Source organism: Microcaecilia unicolor, chromosome 1 (assembly GCF_901765095.1).
Source record: "Microcaecilia unicolor chromosome 1, aMicUni1.1, whole genome shotgun sequence".
NCBI lineage: Eukaryota > Metazoa > Chordata > Amphibia > Gymnophiona > Siphonopidae > Microcaecilia > Microcaecilia unicolor.
The window spans coordinates 535716624-535744292 of NC_044031.1; the positions used below are offsets into that span (position 1 = coordinate 535716624).

General features: G+C 45.5%; 1 protein-coding gene across 1 annotated transcript in view; it reads right to left on the reverse strand.

Moving 5' to 3' along the window:
• The window catches only part of TMEM64 (transmembrane protein 64), a 68690-nt gene extending 63319 nt beyond the window's left edge, over positions 1-5371 (reverse strand). The window contains 1 exon segment of the mRNA XM_030216397.1: positions 4269-5371. Within this exon segment, the coding sequence (XP_030072257.1) occupies positions 4269-4976 (708 nt within the window). The 5' untranslated portion in view covers positions 4977-5371.
• Positions 5372-27669: the final 22298 nt, after the last annotated feature.

Genomic DNA, 27669 nt, shown 5'->3' on the forward strand with positions numbered 1-27669 from the left:
AGTGAACAGATATCGGACTTCAAAATAACACTTAAGAAGTATGAAGTCCTCCTAGAGTCCCACGTCAAGAATCTTGGGATACTTCTAGACTCATCACTTACTTTGATCCTGCAAATAGAAATAGTTGTTAAAGGCTGTTTGTATCACCTCCAGCAACTACAAAATCTCATTCCACAATATCACAACTGGACTACATAAAAACATAAGCGTTGCCACACTGGGACAGACCGAAGGATCATCAAGTCCAGTATCCTGTTTCAATAGTAGCCAATCCAATCCAGGTCACAAGTACCTGGCAAGATCCCAAAAGAGTACAGTAAAACAGATTTTATGCCACAGCCTTTATGCCGCTTTTCCTAGAAATAAACAGTGGATGAATTGCTACTGTTTCAATTTACTATTTTCAAGTTTACCTCATTTATTGTATTTAATTTATTCTTGGTTATTTTACTATTGTTATGCTGTTAACAAAATTATAAGTTTTATGTTAAAGTGTACCTGCTGTTCACCACCTTGGGTGAATCTCTTCATAAAATAGGCTAATAAATCCCAATAAAATCAATCGGTAATAATGGCTTATAGACTTTTAGGAAATGAGCCAAACTTTTTTTAAACCCTGCAGCTATTGTTCTGGGAGAAGGAATACATACTGAACATCTCCAGTTTGTTTTAAAATTTGCTACTTAGTTCAGTGGTTCCCAATGGAGGCAGTACATGCAAATCTCTTTCATAAACATTCATTGTGGACATCCTGAAAATCTGAATGGCTGGGGTACCTCTAGTAAGCACTGACTTAGTAGCTTCATTGCATGCCCCTTAGCCCTAGTAATTTTGGGAAAAGAAAACAAGTGATTCACATCTACCTGGTTCTACTCCACTCAGTATTTTATAGACCTCTATCATATCTCCCCTCACCTGTCTCTTCTCCAAGCTGAAGAGTCCTAACCGCTTTAGCTTTTCCTCATAGGAAAATCGTCTCATTCCCTATATCTTTTTTGAGATACAGTGACCAGAATTGCACACAGTGAAGCAATACAAAGGCATTATAATATTCACATTTTCCATTCCTATCCTAATAATTCCTAACATTCTATTTGTTTTTTCAGACACCGCTGCACATTCAGCAGAGGGTTTTAAAGTATCAACGATGACACCTAAGGTCCTTTTACTAAGGTGCACTGAAAAATGGCTTGCAGTAGTGTAGGCACAGGTTTTAGGAGCGCGCCGATCCATTTTTTAGCGCCCCTGTAAAAAAAATGCCTTTTTAAATCTTTTGCCGAAAATGGACGTGCGGCAAAATCAAAATTGCCGCACATCCATTTTGGGTCTGTGACCTTACCTTCAGCCATTGACCTAGTGGTAAAGTCTCACACGGTAATCAGGAGGTAATGACCTACATGCGTCAAATGCAAATTTTTCGGCTGTGCATGCGCCAAAAATGAAATTATCACAACAGCCACTCCGTAATTGAGCGGTAACTCCATTTTAGCGCTCATTGGGCGTGGGTAGACGCTTACACGGCTTAGTAAAAGGGCCCCCTAGATCCTTTTCCTGGGTACTGACCCCTAACATGGAACCTTGCATCACAGAACTATAGTTTGGATTCCTCTTTCCCACATGCATCACTTTGCACTTCCTCACATTAAGGGTTTCTTTTATAAAGCCGCAGTAGCGATTCCAGTGCGGCAAATGAGAGGAAGCCCATAAGAACTGAATGGACTTCCTCTCATTTACAGTGCAGGAATCTCTAGTGCAGCTTTGTAAAAGAAGCCCTAGATGTCATCTGCCATTGGGATGCCCAGTGTCATAAAATCCTCTTGCAATTTTTTGCAATCCTCTTGTGATTTAACAACTTGGAATAACTTTGAGTCATCATCAAATTTAATTACCACACTAGCTATTCCCATCTCTAGATCATTTATAAATGTTAAAAAGCAGCAGTCCCAGCACAGACCCTGGGACCCCCACTATCTACCCTTCTCCATTGAGAATACTGATCATTTAACCTACTTTATGCTTTCTACCTTTTAACCAGTTCATAATCCACAATATGACATTACCTCCTATCTCATGACTTTCTAATTTTCTCAGGACTCGTTCATAAGATATTTTGTCAAATGCATTTTGAAAATCCAGACACACAATATCGACCAGCTCACCTGTAATGCCCTGTAGTTTGGTCAAACCAGAAATGTATACACTAGCTTCAACTAATTGCACAATTGATAAGAGAGCAGCACGACATCATATCCTTCCTACTACCAGTACATTACAGGGCCAAATTTAAAACTCTTATCTTAAAGGTCCTCAGACAAAATGGGTCAGAGTATCTAAAAAATAAGTTAACCCTCTAACAAACATTTGAGGCCTCTAAGGTCCTCTCAAGGAGCATCACTATTCTCATCAAAACAAACTGCACAATACCTGCCAATAGGTCTTCCCATGAGTAGCCTCCGCACACTGGAACTCATTCCCACAGAGGCTACGTCAAACTCAAGGCTACCTCTACTTCAAGAAGCAGGTGAAAGCCCGACTTCTCCCAAGCTTTAATATATGTGGCAACTAATTTAACCACTGACTTCACACCTGGACTAGGTTGTTGCACATCCTGTAACTTATGCAACTGTACATATAATTTGCCCTCAGTTTAGTGACTCATCTATTTATCACAACGACTTTCCACTACCCCTCTTGGTCCTGTCTATATATTTCAACTTGCCCCCTCAGCAGCCTATTAGATGTTTGATTGTATTACATGTGCATGCAGTGCTAGTATATGTTATTTGAATATTTTAATGCACGCATATTGAGGTGTTTCACTTATAGATGTGATACACACAATGTCAGCACAATATTTTAAGTGAAAGTTCTTTCATACTATTATGCTATCCTTGGTACTCGGCTGACATTTTATCATATTTCTGCAATATGATTGTTTTACAGTGCTGTTAAACGTTTATATTTCTGACACTATATCAGGTTAGTCCTATTACTAGCATTTAATTCGCCATCTCCATGTTTATTCACCGATTGTATTTGTGATTACTTCTATGCTGCTAACAACATTATAACTTTTACATCAAGTTGTACCTGCTCAACACTGCCTTGGGAGAATCTTCATAAAAGTGATTAATAAACCCCTTGTTGTCCAGTTCTGAGAGAATTCGATTGGCTCCCGACAGCACACCGGATTTCTTTAAAAACTGTATTACTCATACACAGGGAAATGAATTCCATTATGAAGAAAAACTTGGCATTCTGCGTTTTCCTTTGCTGGCCCGAAAGATTCCAAACCAGATTCCAATTCACCTCAGATTATTAAACAGATACTACCATTTTTAAGAAACTGAAAGCAATTTTGTTTTTGAAAAGTTATGAAAGGCCATAATGTGACTGATAAAAATGTAATTATTTTATTATGAATGCCACATTGGATAATACAGCATATGTGTTTAGTGACTGTTTTATTATTGTGAATGGTTTTTTTTATTCTTAGTATTTTTATTGATTTTCATTGTACAAGCAAGACAAGAGTTAATCTTAAAAAACATTGTACAAGAACAAAATTGACTGGAAGTCGACAGAGTTTTTATGTACTCCACCTTAGTAAAGGCAGAATACAAATAAACAATGAACTAAATAAATGTTTGTCTAAGCAAAGCTGGGGGGGGGGAGGAAAAGAAGGGGAAATCAATCTAATGAAAATAACAAAACTCTCTAAAACTAAAATAACCTTCTTGCCTCAGCTATCTCCTGCTCCCAGGCTCTTCATCTATGCTTGTATTTGCTGAACAAACTAATAAAACTTCACAAAGCTGCTAAATCAAATTGGCACAAACATGTTTACGTGTAAAACATGGCAACCCACAGCTGTCCAAGGACTTTAGCAAGCAGCAGACATGAAGTTTCAACAGTTGCTAGCTAGCCTAATAAATGGATTCTTCTCTACTCCAGTACTTGATTTGATTTTCTAGATTTTGACAGGTTAACACTGCACAAGTACAGCTCCCCTCTCCCTCTCTCTATATATACACACCTATAATAATATATCTATATATTCACATATCTTTCTCTTTATAGATGGACATATTTATATAACTGTAGCTGTACTACTTAGCATTTCTATAGCGCTGCCAGGGTTACGCAGCGCTGTACAAGTTATATTATTGGGAGGGCGAGTGTGGAAACAATTATACAGTTACAGAGCACTGCGTCTCGGCCCTTTCCCCCCGTTTCAGAAATGTAGATGACGACTAGAAAGCACTCACCGAAAACACGGCGTTTTGAAGTCCGAAAGGGATGGGGGTGAGCCGGGCAAGCGCCACCACCTTGAGCCCACTCGCCCCCTCCACCACCCGGATGAAGGCGCCCAGCTTCTGGCTGCTCTCGATCTTGGCCAGCACCCAGCGGACCAGCAGCTTCCTGCAGGCGACGTGGGCGATGAAGGTACCGATCAGCACGCCCACCAGCACCAGCCCCATGCCCAGCACGAAGCCGTACAGGTAGCCAGCCGCCACGTTCAGCACGATGTAGCCCCAGCCGCAGGGGAAGGAGACCACGATGAAGCCCACGATGAAGAGCAGCAGGCCCACCAGGCTGTCCAGGCTCTCCACCCAGAGCAGCAGGTCCTTCAGGTACTGGCGCACCAGGGCCAGCGAGGCGAAGCAGACGGCGATCAAGACACAGACCAGCACGAAGCTCCGACACCAGCAGCAGCGCCACTGCCCACCCGCCGCCGCCCCCACTTCTGTTAACTCACAAGGCAGCTCCAGTTCCAGCAGTCCCCCCCGGTGATCCGTGTAGCCGCCGCCTCCCGCCTCGCATAGTCCGTCTGCAGAGGATTCGGTTCTCTGCCCCCAGCGGCTCAGCGGCGTCGGCCGACCGTACCCGTTCCAAGAAGGCAGCGCCGCGTTCAGCAGCTGCCTGAGCGCGCCCAGCACCATCGCTCCCGGGAGGCTGCCGGGCCGGAGCGGCATCGGCCTCGTCAGCGCTGCCGGATAGGATCCGGGGGCCACTCGGGGTAGCGGGCGCTCATCCTCGGCTGCTACCTACCGGCCGGGGTGGGTGGATGGATGCAAGGGAAGATCCTGGATAGTGCTAGCGCCGCCGCCTGTCAGCGCTTGTACAGTCCAGGTGCCGGGTGGGTGTAGTGCAGGTTAGTTCTCGTAGCCGCCTCCGCCTGTTTCTGGGGACCGGTTACGCGCTCCGGAACAGTTTATCCAGCAGCTGTGTTGTTGTGCTAGGAGGGAGTGGAAGGTAAGCTAGAATCGGACCCGGATCCCGCAGAGCGAGCGCGCGACCTCTCACTAACGCTATCGACTAGAGCAAGAAGGTTGAAAGTGGAACCTCTTCGGAGTCGGACTAGATATAGTACTACTACTACCAGGCAGCGACAGGGATTCAAGCAAAGAGTCAACCACCAACCAATCAGCCAACAGTGACAACAGCGCATGCGCGGTTTGCGTGCACACTAACTCAGGCCGCTGGCGCTAACAGACCTGACGCAACAAGCTCAGTGTACCGGGAATCAGTCGTCGTTGTCTGTCTGTCTGTCTGTCCTGTACAATGTGTGTGGCACTGGCAGAGTAGGACAAGAAAAGTAGGAGTGATAGGGAGGGCTACGACTTGTAGGTAAGGGAAGCGGAGCTGACCAAGTTTTCCACTTCAAGGAGGAAGACTTTTTAAAAATTGTCAGTCTCGTCTTAGTAAATCTTAAGATTGTGCTGATGATGAGTTTTCACCTACGTCCCAAAGCAATGTGGTGGTTGTAGTTCCTAATTCCAGAAGCAGTCCAGTGCTTTTTTTTTTTTTAGTTGAAAGACCTTTTACTCTTACACAGATTTTGTACTTTGCATTTGCATTTAATGTTCTTGCTTGCATCCGTGTTCTGAGTTCGTGTACTTACACAACTTCCATGTGTGCCCCAACTGGTGAGCAGTAGGTACATGAAAAAAATATATATATTGGTTGTTGGGACCAAGGCCAGAATTGAAATAATCCGGGAGGCCAAATAAGCAGTTCAGACTTTTAGCAAATTCCACTCAATAACCCAGTTAACTCCAAAGGTATTGTTCTCAAACAAAGATTACTAAGGTATTTAAAGTAACTTATAAAGGAAACAATAATTTTCAATGTGACAGATGCAACAAACAAAATAACAAGTATTCACAAAGTCTGTTTAATACTTCACTCCTGTCAGCAATAATGCTTTATTCTCCTTAACTCCACAGGCATAGCAGCCCGTAACCACAGTTCTTATCTTTATCCCTTTTGCAGGATCAGACAGGAGGATTTAGTTTCTGGTTGCATTAATTTACAGTTCTCAAATAGTATCTGTGACCCTCAGGGTATCTGAGCTTTGGTGCGTTGTCACTGATTAGAATCCAGTTGGTGGTGACTTGGATCTTCAAGAATCCCACAGAAGTGATAGACATGTTAACCTTCAGTCTTCAGACATTTCTGACTTACATCCAATGTATGTTAATATTCAAGTCTGGGTGATATAGCATGCAGGGTAGACAATGACAGGGATGGGAACAAAAAAAGTACTACAGGAAGTTACATCAGAAGGCGGGAGCCGGCAGAGGGAAAGTCCTGGAGCACGCGGAGGATCATCCTTATGGCTGCATGTGCAAGGTAGAGAGAAGTGGTAGGGAGTGGGAGGAAAACAAAATGCCAATGCTGGATCCGGAGGGGGAGAGCACGGGGGGGGGGGGGGGGGGGGGAAGGGGTGCTGGACCTGCAAGAGAGGAGGGTATCTGGAACTAAAGGGGGCAGAGGTGGTGGATGCGTGGTGGGGGGCTGGAGGCCCATGGGTGGGACTGGAGCCAAAGGGAAGGGACAGAGATGCTGGAGTCCCTGGGGGGGAGGGGCTGGAGCCAAAGGGAAGGGAGAGAGGTGCTGGAGTTCCATGGGTGGGCCTGGAGCTGATGGGAGAGAAGTGCTGGAGTCCCATGGGGGGGGGCCTGGAACCGAAGGGAAGGGGGAAAGGTGCTGGAGCCGAAGGGAAGAGAGGGAGAGAGGTGGATGGGGTTAGAGGGAGGGAACGGAGAGAGACACATTGGCGTGGGGGAGGAAGAGAGGAGAGAAGCTAGACAGAGGGAGGTATACAGAAACAGAGGGGAGCTGATGGGCATGGAGGGGAGCATAGGAACAGGAACACAAAGGGGAGATGCTGCATGAGGATGGTATTTGGAAACAGAGGAGCAATGCCAGTCTTGGGAGGGGCTATATGGACACAGAAGGGAAGATGCTAGACATGGGGCAGAATAGGAACACAAGGGAGATGCTGGATTTTGGGGGCATAGGGACACAGAGGAGTGATGCTGGGTCGAGGATAAGAGAGTGGTGATGATGAACGCAGGGAGATGGACACAGGGGAGATGCTGGATGGGGAAATACAGGGGGCACAGAGAAGGGAAATGCTGAACAAGGGAAAAGATAGGTACACAGAGATGGAAGATGGTGAGCATAGAGAGTGAAGAAATGTCAAATGGACAGGAGACCTTCATGAGCGAGTTAAGAGAAGATAGAGGGGAAACAGAAACCAGAGCCTGGGACCAACATGATTTGAAAAGTAAAATGATCAGTCAAATGTAGAAAAGACATTTATTTTCTATTTTGTGATTAGAATATGTCAGATTTGAAAAGTGTATTTTGCCAGAGCTGATGTTAAGATGTAGCCAGGGCCCAGGACAGAAATTTGGGAGGGGACCCCAAAGCCCACTACCAGGCTGTGCCTTCTTTAGCTTCCAGCAGGCTTAGGGTTCTCTCTGGTCAGGGGGCAGTTGTCCTAGTTGCACTCCCCTAACACCATCCCTGGTATGTATGATATTTATATTTTGCACAGTATAGGAGGAAATGCATCTCTTTCTATTTCTTGGTGTGGCTTCTTGTGGTTTTGGACTAATATATGTTTATCATTTTTGGTCAGCTATTATGTGTTTGACATTTGTGTTCTGTGTTTGTGACTGAGGCAGGTATTCCATTAGCATGAATTTTCTATGTAGTGTTCTGTAGTAATTTGGCTTCAGTTTTCCTGATAGTGGAGGGAATATTTGTGAGGAGAGACAGGGATTTTGTTGATCCTTGTTCTGTACAGTTTGTGATTTATAAAACGGTAGCTGTACAGAATATTGTTTCTCTGACCAACACTGTTGTAGCAACCTATCCTGCTTTTATGCAGTGTCAAAGTCACATCTGCAAAGAACTTCAAAAAATATTTTTGTATATAATAAAGCAAATTCACACTAAAAATGAGGAAGACCCATTTGAATCTAACAGCACACTACTAAAAAGCAGGATAAAAGTCAAAAATTATTTTAGCAATTTAAAAATGTTAACAATGACATGTGAATGCCAAAACCAATAGAAACTGGTAGATTGCGTCAGTGGCGTAGCCAAGGGTGGGCTTGGGTGGGCCCAGGCCCACCCACTTTGGGCTCAGGCCCACCTAGTACCAGCATAACTATAATGTGGCTGGCAGGGATCCCCAAGCCCCACCATCCGAAAACTCCCAACAACTGTCCCTCCTGCATACCTTGTAAATAGCAGATCTTCGCCTGCAGTGAGCAGTGACTGATGCATACTGCTCGCACCGGCCCCATAGCCTTCGCTCTGATGTATTGTTGCCTAGGCGGAAACAGGAAGTTGCATCAGAGGGAAGGGTATGGAGCCAACATCAGCTGTGTGTATTAGTTGTTGCCTGTTGCCGGTGAAAATCTGCTATTTAAAAGGTATGCAGGAGAGGGAGGATATTTGAGAGACCATATGGCATGCAGGTGAGAGGAGAGACCACATCATCTGTGGGATGAGGCGGGGTTCTTCTGCCCACCCATCTTGGGCCCAGGCCCACCCAAAATTGGGTGTCTGGCTACGCCCCTGGATTGCGTTCTTAACATTTTAGCTAGATGAATTGCATTGAAAAAAATAACTGAAAATGGCTTTAAAGTTGATGAAATTAACTAAAAGTGCTATGTGTTCCACCAATGCATTCCAAACGTGTCAGTGCTTTCCAATGATGTTTTGTGTTGCAGTGACATCTTCATCTAGGACACAGCATGTATAAAGGCTGGAACTTAAATACCTAGATGAAAACAACTCATTTGTGAATAAAATCAATAGAGGGTCATTTCACAGAGTATGACTTAAACCACAATATAGGGCTCATTTTCAAAACAGAAAAGTCCAAGAAGTGGCACAAAGCAGAAGATGGACTTTTATTTTGTTGCCCAAACAGCCAAGTTGCTATTTTTGTAATCCCATTTTTAAGATGGTTTTCTATACTGTTCATATGCAGTATTCCCAAATCACAAGGGGGCTTGTTGGGGGCGGGATTTGAGCATTCCCAAAACTTGGATGTTTTTCTGCCATAATGGAACAAAGTCAAAACATCTGGGGCTAAAAGTTAGATGTTGTGGTCTAGACACGTTTCAATCATGACTGAGTCACAAAAAGGTGCCCAAAATGAACAAATGGCCACTGGAGAGATTAAGGCATGACCCCACCCCCCAAAGATGTGAAAGAAACAATACATACCAACCTCTAAGATAGCTTCAGATGTTATGGCCAGTCCTATAAGAGCAGAAAGCAGGTCCCTGGAGTAGCCTAATGGTCGATGCAGTGCACTTTAGAGAACCCAGGCCCGTATCTCACTCTAACTGTTACACTTGTGGTTGAAAGTGTGAGCCCTCCAAAACCCATCTCTAGGTGACACCTGCAGTCATAAGGGCTATTATATTGGTGTATAGTTGGGTACACTAGCTTTTTGTTGAGTTTTGGAGGGCTCACCATACAATATAAGGGGGTAACGGTGAGATGTGTACCAGGGACCTTTTGTCCACAGCAGTGCCCCACTGCCCTGCTGGGATGTCTATGTGGCCAGTCTACTAGAATGCTGCCCCCACCCCTAATACATCCCAATGGCTTGTTTTGTGCATTTTTTCCTTTGGATGTTTTTTTTTTTTGGGTCGATAATGGTCCAAAAAGATAGACGCACTGAGCACAAACAACAACACCAAAAACATCTAGCTAATGGTTATTTTCAAAACAAAATGTTGGACTTTTTTTGGTTTGAAAATGGCCATGTTTACTACTGGAGTTTGGATGTTTTCCGGAAAATGTCCAAAATCAGATTTAGACATCATATCAAAAATGTCCCTCTATGTCAATTAAATAAGAACAGTGACCCCAATATTCAGCTGGCGACAGCATTTTGCTGAGCTCTTCTGGCTTTATTCTTGGATATACAGTGCTGGATCATAAGCAGACAGATAAAATAGCCAGTTAAGTGCTACAATGAACTGCATAAAGATAGTACTGAGTTTTATGTGGTCCTTTTATGTGTTTATTCTAGTCAGTTAAATGCTGAATATTGGCAATTAACCAGCTAAATACTGACTCTGCCTGCGGAACACCCACAAAATAGATAGTTTCAGCTTAAGCACTATCTGGGCATTCACAGTGCTGCTGAATATGCCCAATAGTGCTAGACAAGCGATTTAAACAGCCAGAAGCCAGTTCTGGCAGTTTAAATTGCTTTGAATAGTGACCCCAATGTAAGTAAGAATACAAGGTTAAAATGTGAAGCTACTAGCAGTCACAGTAATTAAAAATATGTATATATTAATCACATAATCAGAAACTCAGTTAAAACCATGAACGTTGATCATTTGAAGAATAACATCTGTATAATTATGGTACAGCTAGAGACCCCTCCACTGGAATGGTGGCGGGCCCAGTCATAGAGCTCAGGCCATTACAGACCTTGGCTGAGTCAGAAATCTGATGGCTGACATAACTGGGAGCTTACTGGAAAAGTATGACCTAGTTTGTAGCCCAGATTAAGGCCTAAAAGTTAAGTTAATAGATATGGAAACAAAATGGAGGATTTCAACACAAAATGGAAGCCCGTATCTGTTACAAAGTGGAATTTTCTCTAATGTAAGTTAGAAAAACAAGTTGAGCAATGAGTGAGTCATGCCAGGTGCAGAGAAAATAGGGAACTAGCTGTCCAAGAGAGGAGGGAGACTTTCCTGTGAGCAGGGTCTTGCTTAAGATTTGTGATCAAGCGAGCTAGAGACAAAACCATGTTAGCAAGATAGAAGCTACTCATTAGCATGAGCCAATCAGTGACAACCATGACATTAGCATAGATCCAATCAGGTATATCTACGGTCATATTACTCATATCCTGAGGACACCTATAAAAATCAGGGTAGTTCCTGGTTTAAGTTAGAGAGAAAAGGGTTGGCACTCTCTCTCCAAGGGAAACCAATGTGTCCAGTAGAATTGACAAATTACCTAATTGCTTTCCCTTGTAAAACCTCTAATTGGTAAAAGAAATTATAAAACATTAGCAAATAATTAACACCTGTTTGCAGCTTATTATATTCCTATAATTAATTGATTGTACATGCCTGTTGTCAATCACTGATTTGACTTATACCTTAGCAAATAAACTCCTCATTCCAAATGATGATTTGTGGGCTTCACTTAATGATGAAAGGCTGTAAGTATAAATGCTTTTGCTACATCAGGCTATCATTCGCTGCATTGTATAACTTGTAACCTAAATCCAGTTTGTCATAAGGCTGGTATCTATTCCTTGCCAGTGCTGAGAGGCGGACTAATGCGGGTCCCTTAGACCTAACGTCTCTCTCAGTGGCAATTCCTCTTAGAACTTTATAACTCCTTGATTACCCCAGTACTAGTGCTATTTAGAGATGGAGTCAGATATAAGGTCACTCCAGCCTTCTTGGGGGGGCTTGGGACCCCTCAATTCTCAACACATCCCATAAAAATGTAAACAGAAAAAGCAGGAATAAATAAGAATAAATATAAATAAATAGCTAAAAACAAATTATGAACACAGGAAAGGAATCATAAAAACACTGAGTTCATGTGGAGACTCTGTATTGAATTTAAAAATCAAATGTTGTTCAGTTCTAAGCAGAAGTTTGTCGATATTTCCTCTTCCCCATGAAGATCTTGGTGCTTGTAAAATGCAGAACCTATAGTCCTCAAACTTCTGTTTCTTCTCCACAGAATGTTCAATGAGTGACTTGTCAGGCATTTCTTCTCAAGGCGTTCCTATGTTTGCTGATTCTTTTAATAAATTGCCATTTTGTTTTGCCAGTGTATAATAGACTGGTATATAGACAGCAACTTCGCTCATACAATTAGAGAATTGTTTCAGCTCATGCTAAGCACCAGATGGATAAATGTTTTGATTTTCATATTCACATCACATACTAAGAAATTACCACATTTAAAATGACCTAATGGTAAACATCATTAGACTTTATGGGTAATGCCGATGATACATGTAAATCTCTAAGCTTAGCTCAAGTTATTTGCAGCAGGGCCCATAGGAATAAAATGGGTCCTTCTGCAGATAACTTGAGCTAAGCTTTAGTAAAGGACCCCCTAAGGTTCTTTTTTATGTTACTAATAATCTTTTACTTGAGAAGTGGCGTAGGCTTTTTTCAGGATATGTATAATATCTTTAGACAAGGTTGTGAATGGTAGCATGCAAACAACTCCATCATCTTGTGACTTAGATAGTCACTCCTAACGCCACACACTATCATTGCTTGATGCTGTCTTATATCCTCTATTAATAGCTAGTAAAAAAAAGGCCCGTTTCTCACACAAATGAAACGGGCGCTAGCAAGGTTATCCTCCGAGTTCCAGCTTGGCCCCTCCCTCCCCCCTCTCATCCGAATTCCATGCCCCCTCTCCTCCGAGTTCCAGGCTCCCCTCTCCTCTGAGTTCCAGGCACCCTCCCTCTGTTCCTGGCCCCCCTCTCCTCCGAGTTCCACCCTGGCCCCTCCCTCCCCTCTCTCATCCGAGTTCCAGCCCCCCCTCTTCTCCCAGTTCCAGGCCTCCCTCCCTCCCTCTCCTCCCAGTTCCAGGCCCCCCTCTCTCCCCTCCGTGTTCCAGGCCCCTCTCCCTCCCCTCCCTCTGAGTTCCTGGCCCCCCCACATCCGAGTTACAGGCCCCCTCCCTCTCCCTCTCCTCCGAGTTCCAGGCCTCCCTACCTCCCTCCCTGAGTGCTAGCCCGACCTGTGCTGGCTGCCCTTTTCTCCCAGTCCTCCGTCTGCCCGTCACCTTCCTGCGTGCCGCCCAGAATTTAAAAGTTCTTACCTCAGGGTCCGGCAGCAGCAGTGAAAGGCGAGCAGGCTTGGCGTTTCAGCCTGCCTTCCCTTCTCTCTCAGCTCTGCCTCTGGTCCCGCCCTTGTGGAAACAGGAAATGAGGGTGGGACCAGAGGGAGAGCTGAGAGAGAAGGGAAGGCAGGCTGAAGCGCCGTGCCTGCTCGCCTTTCACTGCTGGCGCCGGACCCCGAGTTAAGAACTTTTAAATTCTTGGTGGCACTCAGGAAGGCGAGGAGCAGGCAAAGAACTGGGAGAAGAGGGCGGGCAGCGCAGGTCGGGCTAGCACTCGGAGGAGAGGGAGGGAGGGGAGGCCTGGAACTCAGAGGAGTTGGGGGGAGGGAGGGGGGCGATTCTCTCCTCCCCTCGATTTGTACCTGAATGTTGTCTGGCTGGCTGGCGCTGGCTTCCCTTCCCTCTCACTGTTCCGCCCTTGGGCGTCATAACATTTTGACGCGAGGGCGGGGCAATGAGTGGTTATGGATGTTAACGAACCCATCACTCTACAGCTCCCCAGTATCTCTCCCTACACTTCTCCCCAGGAACTCTGTTCATACTACAAAACTACTACTACAAATCATTTCTATAGCGCTACCAGTCGTACGTAGCGCTTCACAAATTTAACATGAAGAAAAGACAGTCCCTGTTCATCAGGTAAATCTTTCTTATCTGTACCCTTCTCCTCCACCTTCAACTCCAGATGCCATTCCTTTTATCTTGCTGCACTGTATGCCTGGAATAGACTTCCTGAGTCGATACCAGTCTCTGTCGCTGGCTATTTTCAAGTCTAGGCTAAAAGCTCACTTTTTTGAGGCTGCTTTTAACTCCTAACTCCTAATCACTTGTTCAGTACTCGTGTCTGTTTTAATCATTCCCACCATACTTAGGCCCCAATGCTCAAAAGTCGCCGTTAAATACCGAGTACGTCTTTATCCGCAGTTGAAATAACCAATTTTGAAACAGCAATCGATATTCTAAAGAAATCACATGCAAATGAGATGTGTGGAACTTCTGCAAGCAACTTGGTAGGGAAATCACCTAGCACTTGCAAACAGTTTCGTAGAAAGCATAGATGTTCTGCGCATGCCCAGGAACAAAAAGGCGACAACCACATCGTAGGCATACATCCAGTGACATTACATGGAGTTTTCTGTTGTTTTTTTCCCCACAACTACTTTTTAACACTACTGTTATGGACAGAACACATAGTCATATTGGGGTAAATTCTATAAATGGCACCTAAAATATCAGGGCTGAAAAAAGTGCTTAAGTAGTATTCTATAAGCCACTCCCAATGTTCGGCGCGGTTTATAGAATACTAGTAAAAAAGGCCCGTTTCTGAAAGAAATGAAACGGGCGCTAGCAAGGCTATTCCCCTGCATTCACCCATGTGGAGCAAACCTCCTGTCCCCTCCATCCACCCATGCGCAGCAACTCTTCTGTGCCCTGCATCCAGCAATATGCAGCAACTGTCCTGTCCCCTGGCTTCCCGTCCATCCAGCCGTGTGCAGCAAGTGTCGCCTGCCGTGCCCTGCCCTCAATTTCCACGGCCTCTCCCCTCGTCAATGTGCACACCCACTCCCTCCCTCCCCCCCCCCCTTCGAGTTGAACGCCCCCTGCGCTGTGTACATGGAAAGCAGAGCGCCTGTGACTTCTGAGAAAGTGGTGCAGGCAGAAGAACGGTTCATGTGCAGCAAGTGTCCTGTGCCGTGCCCTCCCCTCCAGTTCCACGCCCCCTCCCCCTGTCGATGTGCACACCCCCTCCTTCCCTCCCTGCCCCTTCGACTTGAATGCCCCTGCACTGTGTACATGGAGCCTGTCACCTGTGAGAAAGCGGTGCAGGCAGAAGAACGCTTCGCTTGGCTCTCCTTCCCTCCGTGTATGGGCAGAGCGCCTGTCACCTGTGAGAAAGCGGTGCAGGCAGAAGAACGCCTCGCTTGGATCTCCTTCCCTCCGTGTGTCCTGGCGTCGTATGACGTGATGTAACGTGACGGACACGAGGGCGGGACATAGGGAGGGAAGGCGATCAGAAGGAAAGCGATGTTATGCGTGTACTTTCGATGTAGGTAGGCTGGTCCATTGACGGAGGGGGAGTGGGTGTATGGTTGGAGCAGCGACCAGGAGGAGGCGGGACAGTGGCGTTTGCATCGGGGGTTGTGTAGCAGTGGCGGCTCCAGGTGTGGGGGTTTAGGTGCGGCTTGGGGGGGGGTGGAGCGTCGGAGGGTGGGGGAACTGGCGATTTGCTGAGTGACATAGCCCCCGCCCTCGATGTCTTAACGTTGTGGCGTGAGGGCGGTGCAGACACTCATGGGGAAAAATTCCGATCTCTGGCACCTCAAAAACGGAAGTTGCAGCTTCAATTAGAACGTTGAGGTTGCGAATTATGTGCGGAAGGGGTGTGGCTGAGGGCGGGTCTATGAGTGAGAGTGAGAGGTGCATGGTGAGTGTTGCTGACCTAAGTGCAGGGCTTCAGTGTTTCCCTGCCACAGAGTGAGCTTCAGTCAGAATGTTCAGGTGAGACTTATTATATAGGATATGCTTAAGCGGAGAGTCGTGCGTAAATTTAGGCGTGGTCATTTGCACCAATGAAAAAGTGGTGCAAATGCCTGTGCCTAAACTTACGAGCGGAGCACCAGGACAAGTTCCTGGAGGAAATGGCCATAGTCTGCTTTTGAGATAGACATGGGGAAAGCCACTACTTATCCTGGGATTGGTAGCATGGAATGTTGCTACTATTTGGGTTTCTGCCAGGCACTTGTGACCTGGATTGGCCACTGTTGGAAGCAGGAATCTGGGCTAGATGAAGCATGCTCATTTTTTTTTTTATTTGTAAGAAGTCTTTATTATCCAACAAAACAGGACTTAAAATACATTGCACATGCAACACAGCTATAAAAATAAAAGTACTATTCCATTGCTAATACAACTAGTCTGCAAATGTTTTCAATACTGCAATGTTTAACAGTTTCAATCTTCAATAATCATCATAACAGAACTTCAAAATTTTTTTTTTTTTTTTTTTTGTAATGTTGTGGATTCAAACGTTCCCCCCCCCCCTCCCATCCTCCCCCCCTCTTCCCACCCTCCCTCCCTAAGGACTCGGCTGGCCACCTACTATCCGCTCACTCTCTCATCATACATTCTAAACTGACAGAGCTTCAGAAGTAACATTTTTCCATATTAGGTTCCATTTACCCAATTGGTGTTTGCGCTCAGCCTTCAATCTCTCCATTTCACGCACATACCACAGTTTGTTTAGCCATCTTGCTATCGGAGGGACCCCTTCGCGCCGCCAGTGAGAGGCCACAACCACCCTTGCAGTTCCTACTACATGCTTCACCAGTATCTGTTTACATGTTGCTAGGCCTGCAATCTGAGCTGAGAACAGAAACACTTCAGGATTCCACGGTATTGCGCTCCCCAGCCATTTCTGCAACCTAAAATGGACCGCCCTCCAGAATGCCCGAATTTTGACACAATCCCACCACATGTGCCCCATTGTGCCTTTATGCCCGCACTTCCTCCAACACATACCTGGGGCCAATGGAAACATCCTCTGTAAGCGGGCAGGTGTAAGATACCACCTATATAGTACTTTCACTGCGTTCTCCTGTATGGGGACATGTATCGATACCCCTACTACACCTCTTTCTATTCTCTCCCATTCAGGTTCTCCCAACTTCACACCCAGTTCCCTTTCCCATCTTTGCCTGTGCTCACCACTGCAAGGTGATTGTTTACTGATGAGGAGGTACAGGTGGCTGATCAGACCACGAGAAGAAGAAAACTTCTCACACATCTTTTCTAACTCTGATGTTTGACGTTGCATCACCTCCCTCACCGCTTTAGTCTGAAGGAAGTGTGCTAGTTGACAGTATGCAAATTCACCCCCTTCTATCCCCGGGAACCTGTCCTTCAGTGCATTTAAAGACAGCAGTGAGTCCCCTTCAAACATTTGGCCCCAGGTTCTCACCCCTTCCTTGTACCAAACAGTAAAAGTCCCTTTTGTAGTACCTGGTAAAAATAAAGGATTAAAAGCTATAGGGGTGCTGCGGGTGAGAATGCATTTTCTCTTAGGGAATAAACTGTCCCAGTAGTAAAGTGTCACCGCTATTGATGGGCATGCTCGTTCCTCCAAGGTTCTAAAAGGCTTCGGTAGCCACATGAGTGCGTTCAACGGTGTGTCCCCTAAGGAATGTTGTTCTATGTGCACCCACTGTCGGTCCGGGTAGTCTTGTTGCCATTCAAGAGCGGCCTTCCCTTGTGCTGCTCTGTAATACCAGGTGAGATTGGGTACCCCCAGCCCTCCTCTCTTCCGTTCTTTATATAGCAGTGCCCTTGCTAGCCTTGGATGCTTTCCTGCCCAGACGAACCGCACTAACTTGTTTTGCAATGAAGCTATAAATCGCCTGGGCATCATCACAGGCAGCACCTGAAAGAGATACAGCAAGCGGGGTAGTATGTTCATTTTGAGGATAGCTATTCTTCCAAACCATGAGACTCCCAAATCTCCCCAACGTTCTATGTCTTCCCCGATAGTTTTGCCTATTCCTTTGTAGTTAGCATTAAAAAGTTCAGAGAACTCCCTAGTCAGGTTAACCCCTAAGTATCTAATTTGCTTAGGTGCCCATCGGAAAGAGGAAGAGATCTTTAAGGATTCCACCACTGCATCTGGGAGTGTCACATTCAAAGCTTCTGATTTTGCCATGTTAACTTTGAATCCCGACACTGCCGAATATTCCTCTATGACGCTCTCTAAGTGTGGAAAGGTGTCGAGAGGTCGAGATATCATCAGCAGGACGTCATCCGCGAAAAGGGCCATTTTGTGGATTCTATCTGCTATTCTGACTCCTGAGATATTAGGATCCAGCCGCACATGAGCCGCAAAGGGCTCCATCACCATAGCGAACAACAAGGGTGACAGTGGGCACCCCTGTCTGGTGCCTCTGTACAACGTGAACGTCTCGGAATTACCACCATTGACCCGGACACAGGCCCTTGGGGACTCATAGAAAGCCTGAATCCACCTCCGGAACTGTACCCCAAACCTCATGGTTTCCAAGACCTTGTACATAAAGGGCCAGTGAACCCGGTCAAAGGCTTTTTCCGCGTCAAGACTTAGAAGACAGAGCGGTCTCTTGTTTCTCTTTGCCAGATACATAATGTCCACCACTCTCCTAATGTTGTCCATCGCTTTTCGGTAAGGGACAAAACCCACCTGGTCAGGATGGATGAGCACTGGGAGAATAGGTGCCAGCCTACTTGCCAACACCTTAGCCAGGATTTTTACATCTGCGTTTAGGACCGATATAGGTCTATAAGAACCACATTCTTGGTGGTCTTTGCCTGGCTTAGGTAGCACTGCTATCCATGCCTCCATCATGGACATTGGCAAGGGCTCCCCCCTCCCCACTTTGTTAAACACATCTGCCAGGATGGGAGCTAATTCAGGGGCAAACTTTTTATAAAACTCATTTGGCAAGCCATCCAGCCCAGGTGATTTGCTTGAGGGTAAGCTACCGATAGCTACCTGAATTTCCTTAGGGGTCACTGGTTCATCTAGCAGTGCTTGTTGCTGGGGACTCAAAGAGGACAACTCACTATCTAGTAAATATTGGTCTACTAGCTCCAAAGGGGGGCTAAGTTCCTGAGCATACAAAGTCTGATAAAATTCCCCAAATCGTTTACGAATTTGGTCAGATGTATCTAGATCCCTCCCTCCTGCCTCTCGTATCTTTAGAATGGTCCGCTCTACTTTTTGCCTACGCAATTTTGTGGCCAGAAGGCGCCCCGCTTTGTTGCCAAATTCATATGAGTTCACTCTATTCTTTGCTTCTATCATGCTAAGCTGCTCGGAATATATGGAGTCTAATAGCGCCCGCTGTGCATGAAGCTCCCGCAATGTTCGTGCTGACCCATTGGCTTTGTGCTGTGCCTCTAGTACGCGAATGCTCTCCATACAGCGCTCTATCTGTGCCCTGCGAATCTTTGATTTTTTGCTTGCCAATTGCAAGAAGTAACCCCGGGACACTGCTTTCAGAGCATCCCATACCGTATTGAGTGAGGGCCCTGACTCCAAATTAATTTCAAGATATTCTTTTAGCATCTTTTTATATCCTTCCACCACTTCCCCTTCCCCCAAGAGACCAACATTTAGTGTCCATCTTTTATCCTTAGGTTCTGCTCTGATATTTGGTAAGGTAACCCACACCGGTGCATGGTCCGAGATGGTCATACTCCCTATCCCCGCATCAGGTCCCTGCTCTACTAATGTGACATCTAAAAAAATGTAATCAATGCGTGAATAGGAGTTGTGGACGGGTGAATAAAATGTATAATCTCGCTCTCTCTGATGTTTCAATCTCCACAAGTCCAGTGTGCCTAAAGATTGTGCTAGAGATCTCAGAGCCAACGAATCCTTCTGACCTTCGGCCCTAGGAGCTCCCGTGCGATCTAGATTTAAGCTCATCACAGCATTAAAGTCCCCACCAATCACAAGGGATCCCTGGGCAAAACTAGTTAAGGAGTTTTTAACTCTCTCGATAAAGCTTGCCTGTCCTACATTGGGCGCATATATAGATGCAATTGTTAGGTCCACTTGGGCAATTCTGATATGCAGGAAGATATAACGTCCACCCGGGTCCCTCTTTACCTTGATCACCTGTGCCCCAACCGATGCGTGTATTAGTATCGCTACACCTCCCTTCTTTGACTCTGCCACCGATGCATAATGTGCCACTGGATATTCTGAATGGGATAGAAGCCTTTCATGTCTGCCCCGCAAGTGTGTTTCCTGCAGCAGGGCCACATGTGGCCTTAACTGCGTCAATTCTTTGTGAAACTTCTGTCGTTTCTGTGGCATATTTAACCCCTTTACATTATAGGAGAGAATCTTTAAGTCAGTACCCATCACTGGTTATTTGAGCAAGTCTGATCAATTGCATTCTTTCGTGGCACCTCTGTACAACATTACACTGTCTTGCATCCGTAGCCCTAACCTTGTCCTCCCCCCCTCCCCTTCTAACATCCTCCCATCTATTCACCCCCCTTCCATCCCCCCTCTCCCAACTATTCTCACCACCTGAAAGACCTATGTCCTCCAGATGGGAATCGAGGAAGCTACCCATCAGCCACACAGCACCCAACCCCACTTTCAGCCCCTCCCCCCCACTCCCACCGGGTCTTTAAACACTTATTATTCCCCTTTTCCCCCCACCCTCCTAGTTCCCAACCAAGTCACACCGGATCAACTTATGTGTCAGCATTAATCCTACCCACAACTTATCCAACTCTGTGCTTCCCCCCCTCCCCCCCAAGTCTGAAGCTTATAGCTAAAAGTAGGTCCATCACCAACTAAACAGTATGCAGGCCAAAATCGGCCTGTCCAGCGACCTTTAGTCACGTTCTCCCAAAATGGGCTGCCTCCATTCTCCATGACTGTTGAGGCACTGTCCCTGCACCCTTATCAAACCTGTGCAGTCCAGCTCAACGCTTCTGGTTATTTTTCTTGGAAGATTCTGGGACTCTTTGCCACCGTTGAAGTTTCGCTCTTGTAGTGGGCGCCACCGCCCCAGGTGGGGCCTTTGCGGAAACAAGTTCAGCAACGTGCAGGACCTCCCATGCCTCTTGTAGGGTTTGCACCCTATGCTTGTTACCCTTCAGGGTAAAGTTTAGTGAAAAAGGGAATCCCCATCTGTATTGTATCTGATGTTTACTCAAAGACTCCAGCGCCGGCCTCATTTGTCTTCTAAGCTGGAGGGTATATTGTGAAAGGTCTTGATAAACCTGTATCTGAGCTCCTCCAAACTCCAGAGTCTTTGTCTTTCTTGCAGCCGACAGGACCTTTTCTTTGGTTTCATATTTATGGAACCGCACAATTATATCACGCGTTTGCTGCTCCTTTCGCGCGCCCAGTGCTCTGTGCGCTCTATCCAATTCACACCGCAGCTCTCCCTCCTCGGGGCCTAACAACGTGGAGCACAATGTTTGTACTATCTCCGCCACGTTTTCTGTCTCGCCGCCTTCAGGGACACCGCGAAAACGGAGGTTATTCCTCCGTCCCCGGTTTTCGATATTGTCCAATTTATATTCCAGGTGAGCGTGTTTATGTTCCATTTCTTGCAGCAGGGTGGCATGCTTATTTAAAGTGTCCGTGTGCTCGTCTATTTTCAATTCTGCCTCCTCCACTCTTCCTCCCAATTCTTTGAGGTCAGCGCTAAGCGTGTCCATTCGCTCTAATATTTCTTCTTTAGACTGCTTGATCTCCGTCTGTATATTGGAGAGAAACCTGCGTAGCTCACCAGATATGCCTTTTTTTGAAGGTGGGGCTCGCGCTTCAGACATAGAGAGTGCAGAGTCCGAATCCGAGGGGGAGGCTCGCTCGGGCGATTCGCGATTTTTTGCGGCCTTGCTCAACATACTTTTCTCTGCCCTTTCCGCCTCTTTTTTCCTCGTGGAAATTGCTTTGCTCATGTCTCCAGATATTTAAGGGTGAGATCCGCTGGTTTTTGCTGATTTTTTCTCCCTTTGGGTTGCTATTTTACCCGGTTTGTCGATAGTGGGAGAGGGAGCTCCAAGGCTAGGCTGCCATGCTACCCGATGACGTCACTTCCTCCTGAAGCATGCTCATTTTAATACTAATGAGCTCATTGTAATATTTTGCATAGGATTATTGGTAGCTGCTACCATGAACGGTAAAAGCAACACAGAAGACTTTTGGTCATTAGACACTAAATAACATGCACGCTAGACCGGGTACAAGCAGTCAAAATCAAACAGTGCAAGCATGGTAAGCTTTGAGGGTGGCAGGCGAGAAAAGGCTGCCAGTGTGCGATGGCGTGGGGGGGATAGGAGAGAATAAGCTGCAGGAGTATCGGGGAGGGAGGGGATCAGCGGTAGGAGAGAAAAATATATGCAGGAAAAAGTCACGGGGTGGTGGGAGAGAAAAGACTGTCAGTGCTGGGGTGGGGGGGGGGCAGGAGAGAATGCGGGGCGGCTGGAAAGAAAAAGCTGCAGTAGCACCCAGGGATGGAGGTTGGGGGAAAAGTGCTTGGAGATAAAAAATATGCCAGTCACGGGACAAAATTCAGACCAAAGTATCCTGTCTCCTTCACTGGGTTGTATATGGAAATGAGATTGTGCAAATGGAGAGAAAGGGAAGGAATGGAGGAGATGGTGCCCATAGAGAGGAAGGGAAAGAGAGAAGAGAGGAGATGGTGCCTACGAAGGGGAAGGGAGGAGAGACCGAAGGAGAGAGATGGGGAAGGAAAGGAATAGAAACAAGACAGATATAAGGAGTAAGAAAAATGGCAGAAAGTTTGAATGTGAAAGATGTATATAGGGGAAGAACTGAAGAAGAGGAGAGAAAAGAAATAGTGTGGAGAGAGGAGGCCCTGAAAATAGAGTTCAGAGCACAGACAGAGGAACAGAACCAGAGACAGGGAATAAGATGATTAGAAAAATAAAATCACCGGACAGCAAAGGTAAGAGAAATGATTTTATTTTCAGTTTAGTAACTGAAGTACAGTATGTCAGTTTTCAGAATTTACATCTGCAGTTTATATTTTGCACTATACAAGTTTCCAGGATATCCACAATGAATATGCATGAGGTAGATTTGCATAGAATGGAGGTAGTGCTTGCAAATTTATCTCATTCATATTTATTTTTGGAAACCTGCAAACCTGACTGGGTTGAGAACCCCTGCCCTAGGGTATCCTCTCTAAGCAAACTTTTTCATTAGATTTTCCTGTGTTTCAAAAGATGTAGGCTCTGAGCATATTATCTGGGATTGTAAAAATTGGCTATAAGGCAGATTTGTTTTAAGTGCCCTGCTGTGACAACTTCTGTAATTTAGTACTGTAGTTTATTTACATCTGTGTGTTTGCAGTATGTCAGTGTGAAATTGCTCTTCTTTATATGAAATCAAAATACCAAGAAAAGGGACCTTTTCTTTGTCAACAGTTATATTGAATCTGAGACTATCATCAAGACTATTAAGACAAACAAAAAATTCTTGTACAATTACTTTATCACCCTGCCAAATCATAAAAATGTCATTGATATAATGTTTCCACAAAAGAATATGATCTTTGTAGTCATGGTTTGTGAAGAAAGGTTCTTTTGAATTGTGCCTCATAAAAGTTAGACCATTTTATTTGTTGGTAGTGAACATTGTCAAATGCAAAGAAATTCTCTGTAAGTACAATGGTTGCAAGGTTCACAATAAATCTGTGAGGATTCTGTGCCAAAAATCTCTCCCCATCAATGTATCAAAAATAATTTCAAGTGCATTTCACTGGGGTACGTTGGTATACATTGACTCTACATCAAGAGTTACCAACAGTATCTCTCCTGTACATGAAATACTGTTCTCCAAGTACAAGCAGGACACAAAAAGCACACATCATCTGACAGATCCAGGCGCAACCACCCAGCTAGAAGCTTTTGGAAGTGGCTACCATGCATGCGTGCACCTTCCCGCCTGTGTCCATCATGTGGGTCCTAGACAGTCATACTTTTTCCGTGGAGCTGCGAATGCGTTGGGTTTGTTTTCTCTTTACACAGCCCGCTGCATATGGAGACCTTACTCATGGTTTTAGTCGCTTTTTTTACTGTGTTTTTTCTTCTGTAAGTGGCATGGGACCTCTTCGCTCTCTCTCTTCCTTTATTTTACCTAGTTTTTTCTGAATTTAATAAGTTTCTTTTATTTTTTCGCAGTGCACTCGTCCCCCATAGACCTCAGCTCTCTAGTCAGGTAGACTTTACTTTCCCCTTTTTTTCTGTCATCATTGAGCTGTTTGATTTCACTGTGGTTGTTTTTCTGACCATGTCACAGAAAACTCCTAGTGGTTTTAAAAAGTGTTACAGATGTGTCAAAGGTCATGTCTCACATAGACCCGCACAATTGGTGCTTGCCTTGTCTGGGACCATATCATAAAGTTTCTCTATGTAAACTCTGTTCAAAGATGTAAAACAGGAGGGTGGAGGCCGGGGCAAGATGGCATTTGGAGCAGATGCTTGAAGTGCTGCTCTCTCCAGTGTGTGTGCTTGCCAGACGCTACCAGGCCCCATACTTCTTTTTGTGTTCATGGTGAAAAGGAAAGGCGCTTAGAAGACTCACCCTTCAACGTCTGAGGCTCCAAAGCGCATGGTACAGTCCACTCTTGAGGGTGCATTGACGCATCAAGTTGCAATTACACAGCCCACCTGAGTGGACCTTAGCGCTAACTGGGTGTCTTTGAGCCTGGATTCAAGGCTGTCTCCCTTTCAGCCTGGAAGAGGTTTGGCGATAGAGGCTGGTGCAGCTTCTCAATCCCAGAGGTAGGACAGTGCCTCATTGGTAGAGGGGTAGCCAAGCAGGAAACTTTGGGAGTAAGCCCGACTGCAGGAAAATCTGTAGCACAAACTCATAGAGTGGAGGAGGAACCTTCTGGAGGTTTAAAAAAAAACCAAAACTCTGCTTGTGGATATTTGTTCAACTGGCCACAGTAACCTTGGATTCCCTGTGGCAAGCTATCTGGGCCATAGATTCCAATCTTAAACTGGTGTTTATTGTGTTTAAAACTGATTTTGGTACCGTTGTATCCAAGGTGGAAGAACACAGAGTATTGTTAACTTCTCAAGGGTAGCAGTTGGTGAAACAAGCTGAACAGATAAATGAGTTAAAGCAGGTAGAATTGACTTTCATGAAAGATCTTTGGTTGCCTAGAAGTTGGAGGGGATAGGGAACCAATTGAGAAAGAACAACCTGAGATTTTTAAACTTTCTCAGGTCTCTGTTTCTCCGTTTGAGATGGTGCGTAGATACTTACATGAGATATTACTTATCCCTGTTGATAGCATTCCACCTCTAGTGAGAACCCAATATCTGACCCTTGGAGGAAAGCCTGGAAGCTCAACTCTGGTTGGAGCGAAAGGAGATTCTTCCTGTTGAGTTAGAATTAACAGGTTTTTTTGGAGAGTTCGCTGGAGATGGTGACATCTAAAACAACTTGTGACTTTCGCTCTGGAACGTGATAGAGATTACATTTTGAAATTATATTTCCATCGTATAAGTGAACAGTTTTTGGGTTCAAATTTATACTTCTTGATTTGTCTCAAGCTACACAGAAGCGCAGGAAAGAATTCTTGGCCCTTAGGCCAAGAGTCCTGGCTTTGAGAGCATCATTTACTTTTAAATTCCCTGTGACCTGTTGTATTTCTTATCAAAACTAAAATTTCCTGTTTTTTGAGCCTAAACAGCTGGTTGAATTTATTGTGACCAGAGAAGAAATTGGAGTTGTGGTCAGCCCTGAAGTTAACCCTGGGAAATGACGCATCCTGCTGTAGATTTTTGTAGTTTATTTCTGCTCCTTTGATGTTTAGTCATTTTCTTTAAATTTAGTTTATTCTTTACTATTCTTGCTCCTAAAGTTTTGTGGACTAAATAATAATATTATTGTGTGGTATTGTGTTTTGATTTTTGTATCGTTATATTTCTAATCAGGTTTATGAATAATATATACTTGATTGTATTAACAAAAGGATAAATAAAAAAATTAAAAAATATGAAAAAGAGATCCATCAAAAGTCGAGAGTGCGTAAGTATTTTTGTCGCTCAGAAGTCTGGGCCATCAACTTTGGCATTGGAGGCATCAGTCTCCATGGCTCCTGGAGCAGCATCAGACATTGGACATTGAGCGTCAGTAGCATCCGTCATGACCAAGCATCTTTGGATCCCATACTGAGAACACTTAGGGATTCAACGTCATCCTCGTCAGCACCGAGAGACACAAATGTCGAGTGAAGATGATACGAGTGAAGGTGAAAAGGCATCAACATCAGTCCTCTTTGAGGCATGATGCCAGGAGCTCTGGGCCAGTACCCGTAAAGTGTTGACACAATGAGAGCTGCTCCCCTTCCTTGGAATCAGTACAGATGTTCCAGCCTCCAGCAAGCTTGGACCAGGCCTCTGATTTGGACTCATTATCTCCTCAGACCATCCTCACACCAGCATCGGCCCAGCCTTTACCAGTGACTGCCCTCGACAACTGGTTTGGTGTCCTGTTACAGGAAGAGCTGGAGCGCATCCTGGCTTGATGTGTTGTCAAGGCATTGAGGTCATCAGCATCAACTTCGATGCCATTCTAGCCTTGATGCCTGTTGGCCGAGCTTTGATGCTGTTGTATCAAAGAGCTGCAGGGTTGGTGCAGGTAGAGTCAGTGCTGCTTTCCAGCCCCTTAGGGGGAAGGAGAGAGCTTCTTCGGGGACCAGGAGATAGCACATTTCTCATCATGCCTGCCCAGAGTCTGAACATGGTTCCAGTGGTCCAAGACAAGCACAGACTCGGTCATCTCAGGAGAAATACTGTCATGAATCTGATTGTGACCACTCAAGGGAGTCTGATCAGGAGCCAGAGGACTTCTCAGAAGAGTGGTCCATTGGTCTCCCTTCTGATCCTACTGTACTTCATGAAAGGAGGAAGAACTCTCCTTCACCACTTTTTTTATGGGAGATAGCAGAGTCCAGCCTATTTAAGTTTGAGGTTGATCCCCGGGCTGAGATGTTTGACATCCTCAACTATAAGGACCCTCCCAAGGAGGCCATGATAGTTCCCATGCATAGCATTCCTTCAGGCTGTGCAGAAGAAGCATTGGGGGACTCCCTTCTCTATACAGACCATTCATAATAAGGCCAACTTTATCTAGAGTTCAAAAGGGTCCCAGATTTGAGAAGCAGTAGTTTCCTCACCATTCAATGTTCATCGAATCCACTCTCATGAGAGCCAGAAGCTCCAAGTCTCATGCCTCAGTGCCCTTGGAGAGAGACTCTTGAACTTTGGAATCTTTTGGGAGGAATGTGTTCCAGAATGTTATGCCCATGTCCCACATATATTCTTATCAACTGTACACGAGCATGCACTTTCAGAACATAGTTCACAATGGGGCAGAGTTTAAGATACTCTGCCCCCAAAGCAAGCTGCTGAACTCTGTCAGCTAGTAGCCAAGTAGAAGGAGTACAGAAACCATATAGCCAGGGCAACCTATGAGGCTTTTGATATGGCATCCAGGGCCTTTGCATTGGGTATTGCCATGCACAGGCTTGCCTGGCTGCGTGTCTCAGACCTCAAACCAGCGGTTCAAGAGAAGCTGCCAGACATCCCATGCAGAGGAGACAGACTTTTTGGTGACAAAAGTGGAAGAGGTCACTGAGCTCATTATGAAAAGAACTGATACCATCAAGCCACTGTCTCAGCTCACTCTTTCTGTGGCCTCCACATCTGGTCCTTGGACAGACATCAGAGGAGGTCCTACTACTCTCAAAGGCATAGGCACCCCTACCTTCCTGCTGTCCCCAACAGTACCAGGGTTCTGACTTCCATCTACGCCATCCACGGCAGGAATGAGCCCAGAAGACCCAGCAGCTCCCCAGTCAAAGCAGAGGAAGGAATTTTGACAGGCTCCAGGAGATCATAGCAGCAATAAAAGTAACTGCACTGGACGCCCTTCCAGTTGGAAGGAGGCTGATTTTTTTTCAA